At 38.6% G+C, this 13,158-nt stretch overlaps 1 protein-coding gene across 2 annotated transcripts in view; it reads left to right on the top strand.

Moving 5' to 3' along the window:
- The first annotated feature begins 4,616 nt into the window (after positions 1–4,616).
- Positions 4,617–13,158, top strand: part of pbx1a (pre-B-cell leukemia homeobox 1a) — a 62,948-nt gene continuing 54,406 nt past the window's right edge. For both annotated transcript variants that reach the window (XM_053651233.1, XM_053651232.1), the window contains exons 1-2: positions 4,617–5,085; positions 7,490–7,563. In XM_053651233.1, the coding sequence (XP_053507208.1) occupies positions 4,901–5,085; positions 7,490–7,563 (259 nt within the window). In that variant the 5' untranslated portion in view covers positions 4,617–4,900. The remainder of the gene's footprint in view (positions 5,086–7,489; positions 7,564–13,158) is intronic.

The raw sequence follows: 13,158 nt of genomic DNA, 5'->3' as shown, positions 1-13,158 counted from the left end.
AGATAAGTGTGTATGTGTGTAGTGATGTTTAGATGAGTGTGTGTGTTTGTGTGTGTGTGTGTGTGCAAGTGTGTGTGTGTAGTGGTGATGTTTAGATGAGAGTGTGAGGGTGTGTGTGTGTGTGAGAGTGTGTGAGTGTGTGTAGTGGTGATGTTTAGATGAGAGTGTGTGTGTGTGTGTGTGAGTGTGTGAGTGTGTGTAGTGGTGATGTTTAGATGAGAGTGTGTGTGTGTGAGTGTGTGTGTGTGTGAGTGTGTGTGTGTGTGTGTGTGTACTGGTGATGTTTAGATGAGAGTGTGTGTGTGTGTGTGTGCGAGTGTGTGTGTGTGTACTGGTGATGTTTAGATGAGAGTGTGTGTGTGTGTGTGTGTGTGTGTGTGTGTGTGTGTGTGTGTGTGAGTGTGTGTGATGATGATGATGATGATGAGTTAGCAGAACCCTGAGTTAGCGAGTTAGCATTCCTCCTGCAGATCTGTTGGGACTGTAGAAGTGCTGAGAGAAGAACAGGTCTGTACCCACAATCCTCTCTGCTCCCTCTCTCTCTCTCTCTCTCTCTCCCATGTGTTTACTCTCACACGCGCTCAGCGGGAATTCTGATTGGCCGTCGGCTCGCTCTCAAATTACAGACAGCGGCGTTTCTGATGGCTAATTTTCGAGGCGAGGTTAATTGGATTAGCTGATGTAGCGCTTCTCCATTAAAACAAGTCACAGGAATGTGGTTTCTGTTCTCCTGCTGTCGCTCTCTCACTCCTCTACTACACCCAAACTCTCACACCAGTGCACGCCCAGCTCAGGGGTAAAGAAGAACAGAAGGGAAGAAAGAAGAGGAGTGAAAGAGAAAAGACTGAGAGGAGGATGGAGTGATGAAAGAGAGAGAGCGAGAGAAATGGTGAAGATTCCAGATTAAAATGAAAGACAGAAGAGTAAAAAAAGAACTGATAGAGGGGAAGAGGGAAAGGATAGAAATTTAAGGAGGAAAAGAAAGAGAGAAAGTAAGAAAGAAAGAAGAAGGGAAGGTGGAGAAAGAATGGACGAGAAAGACGGAAAGAAAGTGGGAACAATTAGAAAAGGAAAGAAAAAAGTTGGGAAATGAAATCGATGCATAGAGGAACAGACAGGTGAGGTGGACAGGGCAAAGAGAGAGGGAAAAAGAAAGAAAGAAAGAAAAACAGGGATAGAATGAATTAGGGTCAGAAAGCCAGGAAGAAAAAACAAAGAAAGAAACCGGGGAAGATTGAGAAGGCGTGGATGAGAAGGAAAGAAAGAATGAAGAAAAATGTGGACAAATAAAAGAAAGAAAGAATGAATTGGGGTCCAGAAAAAGAACAAAAACAAAGAATGTAAGCAGAGAGGAAAACAAAGAATTGAAGGCAAGAAAGAAAGAAAGAAAGAAGACAAAGATAGAAAAAAGAAGTGGTGGAAAAAAAGAAAGAAATAAAGAAATAAATAAAGAAAGAAGAAGATAGGAAGCAACAATTACGAAAAGAAAGAAAAAGTGTGGGAAGATTAAACTGATTGTTAAAGGAAAATAGACAGGAAAGAGAAAAAGAAAGAAAGAAAGAAAGAAAGAAAGAATAGTGAATGAATGAAATTGGGTCAAAAGGACATGAAGGAAGAAAGAAAGAAACAGATGAGAAAGAAGGAAGGAAAAACGTGGTCAAATGAAAGAAAGTGAAAGAAAGAATGTAAGAATTCAGTGCTAGAACAAACAAACAAACAAACAAACAAATGAATAAAGCTGTAACTGTGTTCTTTTTGCTGTTTATTTTATTTAACAGACGTTGTAAGGGTTCCTGTATCTGTGTTTGTGTAAATAATAATAATAATAATAATAATAATAATAATAATAATAGTGTAATTGTGATTAAGGTAAACATATCTTGCTACTCGAGTGTAAAATATATACCGCTGTTATCAACACGACACAAAGCTCTGAAACTCACTCATACGTAAAAACCTGTGTGTGTGTGTGTGTGTGTGTGTGTGTGTGTGTGTGTGTGTGCGTGTGTGTGTGTGTGTGCGCGCGCGTGTTCCACGTTAACGCTCTTGAAACCCCGAGCTCAGGAGTGAGGACTTTTCACAGTGACATTAAGCAGCTCGCCCTGTGATTAACCCTAATGAGAAAGCCGATAGATTGATTTAACCCTAACTCTGACACAGAAAAGGCCACTACTTCCTGGACCGCATGGATCGTGTTGCGCTAATGAGATGTGACCTTAATGCTACAGTTAAGATGGAGAGCGGCTAATGAAGGCGCGGCCCGCCGAGGACGTCGATACACGTACCGCTCCATCCGTCAGCCTCGCTGAGTTTTACAGCCGAATATTTTCCTATTTATTATTTTTCCTCCCCGTGCTGACATCCCGACCTGCGGTTAAATGAAATGTGCACCTGCTGCACGTGACTCCGAATCCGATCTAATCCTCGGCGAGGCCGCGTGACCCGGACGCGCCGTCTGAAATGTGCGCTCGTGACATTTATATTTCAATAAACATGACCAGAATCGCTATATGCGGATGCGCCGGATCAGCCTGCGCTTTGAAAAAGTCAATTTGGTAATATCAAGATGAATTACAGCAGCTCGCGCGGTCGCATTTAATCTGGGAAACTGTTTACTCAGACTGTAACGGGTTTAAAACGTTCACGTGGAACTCTTTGCAGCGATCACGCAGCGCGGGGTCTTCAGAATACAGAAATACATCAACGTTGTAGCGTTACCACACGCACATTACACGGGAATTACCGCTGAGTGATCACCAACACGAAGGTGTATATGAACACACACTCTCATGAGTCAATTCTGTGTGAAAAGAATTCATTCAGCAATGAAAGAGTGTGTGTGTGTGTGTGTGTGTGTGTGTGTGTGTGTGTGTGTCTCGTGCGGCTATGGGAAATGAATCAAAGCCAGGGTGGTGTGATCAATAAAACACTTTCAAAGTGTTTGATTCCTCTTCTACTTCAGCAGTTCATCAATGATTACAATTTATTATTTATTAAAGAACGAGCTATGCTTTTTATCCGTTTATAGTTACATAATCAAGCACTTACAGTTTCTCGCTTACGTTACAGCAGCTATAAACAGTCGTTCCCTTGAAATGAATGAGACAGAAAAAAAGATCGTCTGCCGTACACGTCCCTGCGAACGAGCCATTGCTATAGAAACGATAGCGTATTAGCGAGCGTGTTAATATAAACCTGCGCTCCTGTCAGAGCCGCTGTTACAGAGAATTAATCAACACCTGATGACCAATCACAGTCCAGAACTCAGCAGCACTGTAAAGGAGAGCCTGGTGAGGGAACGCCTGTGTATCGCGGCTCCAACGTACGTTAGAACTCGTTTAGTGAACATTAACTGTAACTCTGAACAGATCAAATGTACGAGGTGCTTTTCTTTAATAAACCAACCGACGGTTACAAGGAGACGAGACGCAGCGAGATCTTCACCAGACACAGAATTCCAAAAACCAAATGACAGCGGTGTCTGAAACTGAAACATGGAATTGGATATAAAGTGGAATATAAGGATGATAATCTGAAATAAATTGATTGACAGTTTGACAAATAAAAGAAAGAAAGAAGAGGGGAAGGTGAGGATTAACAATTAGGAACAGAAAGAAAAAATGTGAGGAAATGAAAATGAAGGCTAGAGGAAAACAGAAGAAAACAAGCAAACAATAAATAGAAAGAAAGAAAGAAAGAAAGAAAGATCAAATAAGGCACTGGAAATAAAAACAAATAAGCAAACAAACAAGCAAACAAATGGAAAGAAAGAAAGAAAGAAAGAAAGAAAGAAAGAAAGAAAGAAAGAATCAGGCACAGGAAATAAAAACAAACAAACAAACAAATAAATAGAAAGAAATTAAGAAAGAAGAGGGGAAGGTGAGGATTAACAATTGGGAACAGAAAGAAAAAATGTGAGGAAATTAAAATAAAGGCTAGAGGAAAACAGAAGAAAACAAACAAACAAGAAATACAAAGAAAGAAAGAAAGAAAGAAAGAAAGAAAGAAAGAAAGAAAGAATACAGCAAAGGAAATAAAAACAAACAAACAAATAGAAAGTAAGAAAGGTACAATAAAAACAAACAAGCAAATAAATAAATAAATAAATAAATAAATAGAAAGAAAGATCAAGTCAGGCGCAGGAAATAAAATAAATAAATAAAAGAGATGAAAGTTGTAAATAAACTGATTGACAGTTTGACACGAGAATAAAAACAGAAACATATCAGAGAGACGCCATGATTATTTAAGCCATGTCCACTCTCACTGCGCCCCGCCCACTTCGGAACGTGACTGACACTAGGGGGCGTGGTCTTAGCCATCCTCTAGCCCAATCACGTGGCGTGGGCGGTGCTGCGCTGCTCGCGAGCTCCTGTTCATGTGTCACTTCTGAAACAAAAGCAGTGCGCGCGGCACTTTATTATTTTTTTTTCACCCCATAAGCTCAGCTCGCGAGCAGAAGCAGCGCTACAAGCTGAATAACACCCGGGACTTGTCGCTCCGCCGAACCGCCGGATTTATCCTCTTTCTCCCTCCTCCTTCTCCTCTTTCTCCTCCTTCTCCACCTCCACCACCGCCTGGGTTTTAAACTTGTTTCTTGTTTCTCTCCGGGTTTGGAGCAGGAGTGGCCTGCGACTTTTCCCCTCTCTCACAACGGATCGCGTTTCATTTCCCTGTGAGGAGAAAACCCACACCACACAACTGTCCGCGAGCGCACGCTTTTTCCCGCCTCTTTTTTTTCTGTTTCTGATATTTTCCCCTCAGAGGACGGAGAAAAGAGAAAGATAGATAGATAGAGAGGAAGAGAGAGGGGAAGAGAGAGAGATTTCCGAGCTGAGGAAGAAATAAAAATAAAAGTGTGTGTGTGAGTGTGTGTGTGTGTGTGTGAGAGAGAGAGAGGATGGAGGAGCAGCCGCGGTTGATGCACCCTCACGGGGTGGGCTTGGCCGGTCACCCGGGCCTCACGCACCGTCCCCCGGACGTCACAGCGGGAAGCGACGGCGACTCGAGGAAGCAGGACATCGGAGACATTTTACAGCAAATCATGACCATAACGGACCAGAGTCTGGATGAAGCTCAGGCCAGGTGCCTTCCACTTCACTCTTTATCTCACTCATTTAAACACATTATATCTATATATCTATTTAAAATAAAGACACAGAGCAAACTTCAGGTCGTTCCCCAAACCGAGTTTAACTCCCTTCATCATCATCACAATAATAATAATAATGATAATAATAATAATCATCATCGTCATCATCACTATGTAGTGCACTTCATGTCCTTAATGAGTCCGTTTGATACTCAGCCTTAACTTAATTAAAAATAAATGTTATTTAGGAGCAGAGAAACGTACTCCAAACATATATATATATATATATATATATATATATATGTATATGTATATGTATATGTATATATATGTGTGTATATATATACATATATATATATATATATATATATATATATATATATATATATATATATATATATATATGTCCAGCCAAGTTCTTATTGTATATATTTCTAAAAAATATATCTTAATAAATACTGTATATTTTGAATTTTCATTTACAGATATTTTATTTAGTGGATAAAATTGACTAACTTTCTCCCTCTAAAAACAAGTATTTGTAAATATTTTATTAATGTCAGTAGTGTAATCTTTTCTACTTACAATTTTACACAATTTTAAGTTAATCTTTGCAAAATAATATTCATTTTTTATCATGATAAAAAAATACGGTTAGTATTTATTCAGCGTAATAGCTGAATGAGAATGAATAAATAAATAAATAAAAGTCACATTTGTGTATGTAAATATATTAAATGAGTAAACTAATAAAAAAAGTTTAAAAAAAATATATATATATATACAGTATATTTTGTATGTACATTGTATATACATTATTTACATAAAATATTTAATTTAGTGGATAAAAGTTGCTTTATGTACAGTTATATTTGTACGTATTTATTTGTGTTGTTCATTTATCAATATTTTATTTTGCTTGCTTTTAAAAAAGCAATAAATGCTATAACACTTTATATACACTGATTTACTAAACAGTACATTGATAAAATATTTATAAACAAATTAACGCTTGTGATTACAATATGATTTATATTTTCTATTAAAACTCTGACAACATTAGATATACTTTATATAAATATATATATATATATATATATATATAAATAATCTCTAAAGTTATTATTTTAACAAAGAATGGAAAACGCACGTATTTATATGAACACCTGATTATTATTAATTACATGACATTTTACAATATACTTCTTCTTCTTCTTCTTCTTCTTCTTCTTCATCAGAACATTGACCTCGCTCGGAGTGCTGCGTTAGAGAACATTTTTACTCCGGAAATAAAGTCTCCGGATTTAATTCTCATTTAAGTGTCATTGTGGACAAATTTAAAGGAGTAATAAACATTGCACTAGTTACCCGATTCATTAATAATACATTTGTGTTATGTGTCTTATGTTTTAGATTTTATGAATGTGTGTGATATGATATTAAAATGTGTTCATTTCACGCTGTGTGAGGTGTTGCTGCTGTAATATTTAGTGTCAGTGTGTGTTTCAGTGATTGTGTTCAAGCTGAAGTGTAAAGTTACAGCGTTAGATTACACGCTAACTTGCTGCACACCAGTGGAGGCTTTGATAACTGCTAGGACACGCCTCCTTTTCTGGGACTGACACACTGAGGCCACTCCCCTTTCATTGGAACTGACACACAGAGGCCACACCTCCTTCACTGGGACTGACACACAGAGGCCACTCCCCTTTCACTGGGACTGGCACACAGAGGCCACGCCTCCTTCACTGGGACTGACACACATAGACCACTCCCCTTTCACCGGAAACAAGGCCATGCCTCCTTCACTGGTACTGACACTGAGGCCACGCCTCCTTTACTTGGATTGACACACCGAGGCATGGCTCCTTCTCTGGGCCTGACACACCGAGGCCACGCCTCCTTCACTAGGACTAACAGGTTTAGAGGCCACACCCCCTTCATCGTGACTGACAGGTATAGAGGCCACTCACCTCCACTGTAATTGACATGCACAGAGGCCACACCCTCTTTCCTGTGACTGACACCCAGAGGGGCCAAGCCTCCTTCCCTGTGACTAACAGGCATATAGGTCATGCCCCATTACCTGTGACTGGCTGGTATATAGGCCACACCCCTTCCCTGTGACTGACATATATATATAGACCATGCCCCTTACCTGTGATTGGCAGGTTTGTAGGCCACACCCCATTCCCTGTGACTGGCTGGTATATAGGCACCGGCCCCTTCCCTGTGACTGGCTGGTATATTGGCCACACCCGGTTCCCTGTGACTGACAGGTATGTAGAAGCGTAGAGGCGAGATGTGAGCGTGATGTGATGTAATAATCAGGAGCGTGACGGAGACGTGTTCGTGTTTTTACTGAAGTTTTGACGTTTATTTATTTTGTCTCTGCAGGAAACACGCTCTGAACTGTCACCGCATGAAACCTGCGCTCTTCAACGTGCTGTGTGAAATTAAAGAGAAAACAGGTGAGTGCTGTCTCCTCTGAGTACACGCTGAGCACACGCCAAGCACACGCCAAGCACACGCCGAGCACACGCTGAGTACACGCCGAGGATTCACGGGAATAACTGAATCATGTTCAAACGCAGTAGGGCTGATCTTATGGAGTGTTTACACAATCAATCTATTTATCTAACGATCAGTCAATCTATCTATCTATCTGTCTATCTATCTATCTATCTATCCATCCATCCATCCATCCATCTATCTATATATCCATCTATCTATCCATCTGTCTATCTATTGAAATCTGTTTATTTACATTTACATTTATTCATTTAGCGGACGCATTTATCCAAAGCGACTTACAAATGAGAAAATACAAGCAAAGCGATATATCAAGCAGAGAACAATACAAGTAGTGCTATCGTACAAGATACGTTAATTTATCTATCTGTTTATTTATTTATACATATTTACTTATAGAAACATTGCATTTATTTAAACTAGAGATGGCACTGATCCTATACCCAGTATACCCATCCAGTATACCCACTATACCCCTTAGACCCACTATACAAAATACACCCAGTATATCCATTACACAAAATACACAGAGTATACCCACCAGCACACCTAGAACACCCATTTTACCCAGGATACCCACTATACCCAGTACACCCAGTATACCCATTATACAACTTACACCCAGGATACCCACTATACCCAGTACACCCAGTATACCCATTATACAACTTACACCCAGTATACCCACTATACAAAATACACCCAGTATACCAACTATACCCATGAGACCCACTATACAAAGTACATCCAGTATACCCATTATACCCAGCACACCCAGTATACCCACTATACCCAGTACCCCCAGTATACCCAGTAAACCCGGCACACCCACTATACCCAGTACCCCCAGCACACCTACTATACCCAATACACCCAGCACACCTACTATACCCAATACACCCAGCACACCCACTATACCCAGTACACCCAGTATACCCAGTACACCCAGTATACCCACTATACAAATTACACCCAGTATACCCACTATACAAATTACACCCAGTATACCAACTATACAAAATACACCCAGTATACCAACTATACCCATGAGACCCACTATACAAAGTACACCCAGTATACCCATTATACCCAGCACATCCAGTTTACCCACGATACAAGTATACCCACTATACCCAGTACACTCAGCACACCTACTATACCCAAAACACCCAGCACACCTACTATACCCAGTACCCCCAGTATACCCAGTACACCCAGCACAACCACTATACCCAGTACCCCCACTATACCCAGTACACCCAGCACACCCACTATACCAAGTACACCCACTATACCCAGTACCCCCAGTATACCCAGTACACCCAGCACACCCACTATACCAGGGGTGGGCAATCTTATCCGGAAAGGGCCGGTGTGGGTGCAGGTTTTCATTCCAACCAAGCAGGAGGCACACCTGATTGAACCTGTTTAATCAGTTGATCTTGTCTTTCAATAGATTCAGGTGTGGCTTCTGCTTGGTTGGAATGAAAACCTGCACCCACACCGGCCCTTTCCGGATAAGATTGCCCACCCCTGCACTATACCCAGTACCCCCAGTATACCTAGTACCCCCAGTATACCCAGTACACCCACTATAACCAGTACCCCCACTATAACCAGTACCCCCAGTATACTCAGTACACCCAGTATATATAGCGTCAGTCTTTGGTGTTAGCGTAATAGCTAGCGTTAGCCGTCGGTGCAGTCGGAGGTGGTGAAGGAAAGATCATTTTATAGATTTGTTTCACGTTTCTGAGTGAGTTGCATTCTGCTTGTTAGAGCTCGTTAGAGCTGCGTAATTAATCCTATTTTAATCAGGACCATTATTTCTGACTGAAGTAAATTAATATAGAGCGATAAAGTGGTGAGTTCAGGTAAAATTAACATGAAAAGTTTTAGAAATAACATTAGATATGATCACTGTTTTAACCGTGGTGTTAGATTTATATTTCTGTTTAATATTTATATTTATTTAATGTATAAAAGCACTATTATTTTGAATTCTTTTGAAAGATTTGTTTATATAAAAGTTTTAAAAGGGACAAAATCCTGTTTTCTGTTCATTTTAAAGTTATAAATAGAATTATGACAAAAAATTGTGAATTTAAGATTAAGAAATAATTTTTATTGTAATTAAGGCAGGGTAAATATCGTGTGTGGACTGTGTTATCTTTCAAATTCTTTAAAAAACTGAATTCTTGTTGGTAATTACAAACTAAATGGAACTGAAACTTTTTTATTTTAATCTTTAAAATAGCATTTTAAAAATATATTTTCTTTTTCTTCTTATTTTGTGCTAAATAATTTTTCACTGAATCTTAAAAATACAGTTTTTATTTTTATTTTTATAATAATAATTTTAATGTGTATTTAGTAAGAATGCAATAATAACCATTTTAACAATTATCAGACTTTATTTAGTAATATTTTAATAGTAATAATCATTTTAATTTAATAATAATGTAAACAAGTTTAAGTTTTAATTTGAACTATATTTGTAACATTTAATAATAATTTAAACTTATTTAATAATCATTTAATAACAATTTTCACTTTTTTAATTTTAACTATATTTGAAATATTTAGTAATAATTGTAACTTTTATTCAGTAACAGTTTTAACATTTAATAATAATTTTAGAGTTTATTTGGTAGTAATTAATAATAATAATAATAATAATAATAATAATTATTATTATTTCATTTGAGAATAATTTTTTATAATTTTAAGTTTTAATTTTAACAACATTTGTAACATTTAATGATAACTTTAACTTTTATTTAGTATTAGTTTAATAATAATAATAATAATATTTTTATATAATTGTAACTTTTATTTAGTACTGATTTAATAATTATAATCATTTTGATCATCTTAACTTTTATTTAGCAATAAGTTAATCATAATGGTTTTAACATTAAGTTTGTCATTTTAAGTTTATTTGTAACATTTAATAATAATTGTAACTTTTATCCACTTGTGATTTTTAAACAGAAACTTGTGAGAGTTTACACAGTCGCTCTTCTGTTTTATCTTTCTGCAAACCTTTGTGTGTGTGTGTGTGTGTGTGTGTGTGTGTGTGTGTGCATATGTGTGAGTACGCCGGCTGTTTTCTTTGAGCCGAGTTCATTCAGAGTTCGTCTCCAACACCAACAGCAAAGTGACTTGGACCTCGTCCTCGTCCTGACTCCTTTTTCCTTCCCATAATTCATGGACGCTTTCGGAGAGGAGAAAGCGCCCGTACGAAAAGCTCGACGTGTTCCAGATCACACTCGCCAAAATATTTAACCAATCTGGCTGGACGTGTAAATCTGTCACACCCGAGCTGTTTATAACAGCGTAATAAATTCATCATAACGCCTACACATCTCCTACAGGCAATAAAGGATAACGAGATCCTCCATGGGATAAACGCCGTAAACATAATAAACGTAAACAGTCTAAAGGTGCAGTAGTCAATAGTTTTCATCTCTGACTAGTGTAAATAACATGCAGGAATTATTCAAAAGTAATTAAGTAAAAGTTAGTAATAAATAAAAGTAAAAGTTAGTAATTAAGTAAAAGTAAGTAATAGTTTGATGATACTTTTCTTTAATGCCTACAAAGACAATGTCAATGTCAAATCAAGGCCACCTATTCAGTACCGTTTAATTTGTATTTATTAAAAACGTAAAAAATTCATTTATCATGACGATATCGGTTACATCGTCCAGCCCTATACGTAGCTGGAACACCCCCCCCCCCCAGCAATTTGGAAATCTGGCTTCCACCCGGAATGTTTGTTTGTATTTGGATTGGCCTCTTGTCAGTTATTTTGTAGCCACGCCCCCAACACCTCTTCACCAATCACTGTGAGGCGACGTCGCATGTTTACAGAATCGCAACTCAATTCAGCGTTCATTCATGTCATGACAGTCTAGCTGAACTGAAAGCTCTGTAAGTTTTGGGGGCGGGGCTTTGTGTACGTGGGTGGGAACGGGGGTTGGGGTCAAGCGCCAATCAGAAGCCAGCGTTTTTAATCACTTGTTGTGTAACACTTTGACAACGTGTAATAGCATGTTATAACACAGGTTATAACATAAGGCAGTATATTAAAGTGGAAGGAAATCTTGTAGTTGTTACAGCCTGTTTAAAAAAAAAACCTGTGTGTGAGTGTGAGTGTGTGTGAGTGTGTGTGTGTGTGAGTGGAATGTTAATGCGAAACATGCTCGGCACAGTCAGCAGCAGCGGCGTCGGAATGAGCTCTCGCTTCTTTCCCTCTCAGTTTAATGCAGGGGTGTAATTTCACACTGTGCTCACACACACACACACACACACACACACACACACACACACACACACTCACACAGAGAAAATGGCTTGTATGACTGCTATGACATTTACTGCAAATGAACGTGCAAATCTCTCTCTCTCTTTCGTTTTTTTTTTCTTTCTTTCTTCCTTTCTTTCTCTCTCCTTTCTCTCTCTTTTCACACACACACACACACACACACACACACACACACGTGATATTTCTATACGTTAAAAAAAAAACACTTATATATCGAGCAACCGTGATCTTCGGCGTCATCCTGCGAGTTCCGTCGCGCCGCTCGACCCCCGGTCTCTAACGGCGCGTGACTCGGACTCGCCTCGGCGCCGGCGTAATGATTCCCTCCGCGCTTATTTTATTTTATTTTCTTTTTTTCCTTTTTTTTTTTCTGAGAGCGCTCAGCCTTCGAGTCCAAAAACCCGCTCGCAATTAGAACGCCTCATAAATTATGCAAATGATGACTGGCGTAATTGAGACGTGTTAATCATGTTTTAAGAGCCTAATTACAGAAGTGTATAACGGAGGTGGGAGGCTGTAATTAGCGCCGAGAGCCGGATCAGGACGACACACACACACACACACACACACACACACACACACACACACACGGAGGCGGAAGTAACCGGTCAGTAATGTACGGACAGGTAAAGAGACGAGCGATAAATGAACAGAAATAAATAATTAAATCAGTCAATCAATCTAGAGGCGGGGCGATACATCACACAAGCATCATATCAAGATTTTCGAAGACATTTCAGATATCACGATACACGATATATACGTCGTAATTATACAGTAGTGTCGTATTTTTAAATATGTAGTAGTAACTTTGCATGAAATGACATTTTTACCGTAAGATTAAATTTTTTTTAAAAATCTTTTACAATTCCAGAATATAAAAATGTATTAGTGTAGAATTTGTAATATAATAAATACATTTTTTTATCACGATATGGATATTATATCGTCGTCTCGCCCAGCGCCGTCCCTCATCTCTCTCACTCTCTCTTGCCACTTTGGCGCTCTTTGATGATGTCATCGCGTAGCTGCTCTTCCAGCAGTCTTTAGGACTCAAAACGTGAGATTTTGATTTGTAGATTTACGCACAGCAGCAGCACAATTACGTATTTCTCCAACTCAGTTCACGTCTAATAATGTAATACGTGCTGAGGAATTTTCACGAAAACAATAAATATTTTGTTAAGAAGTGTTTAGAACCGTG

The sequence above is a fragment of the Ictalurus furcatus genome, chromosome 20, assembly GCF_023375685.1.
Source record: "Ictalurus furcatus strain D&B chromosome 20, Billie_1.0, whole genome shotgun sequence".
In the NCBI taxonomy this organism is placed as follows: Eukaryota; Metazoa; Chordata; class Actinopteri; order Siluriformes; family Ictaluridae; genus Ictalurus; species Ictalurus furcatus.
This window is presented reverse-complemented; position numbering and strand designations above follow the sequence as displayed.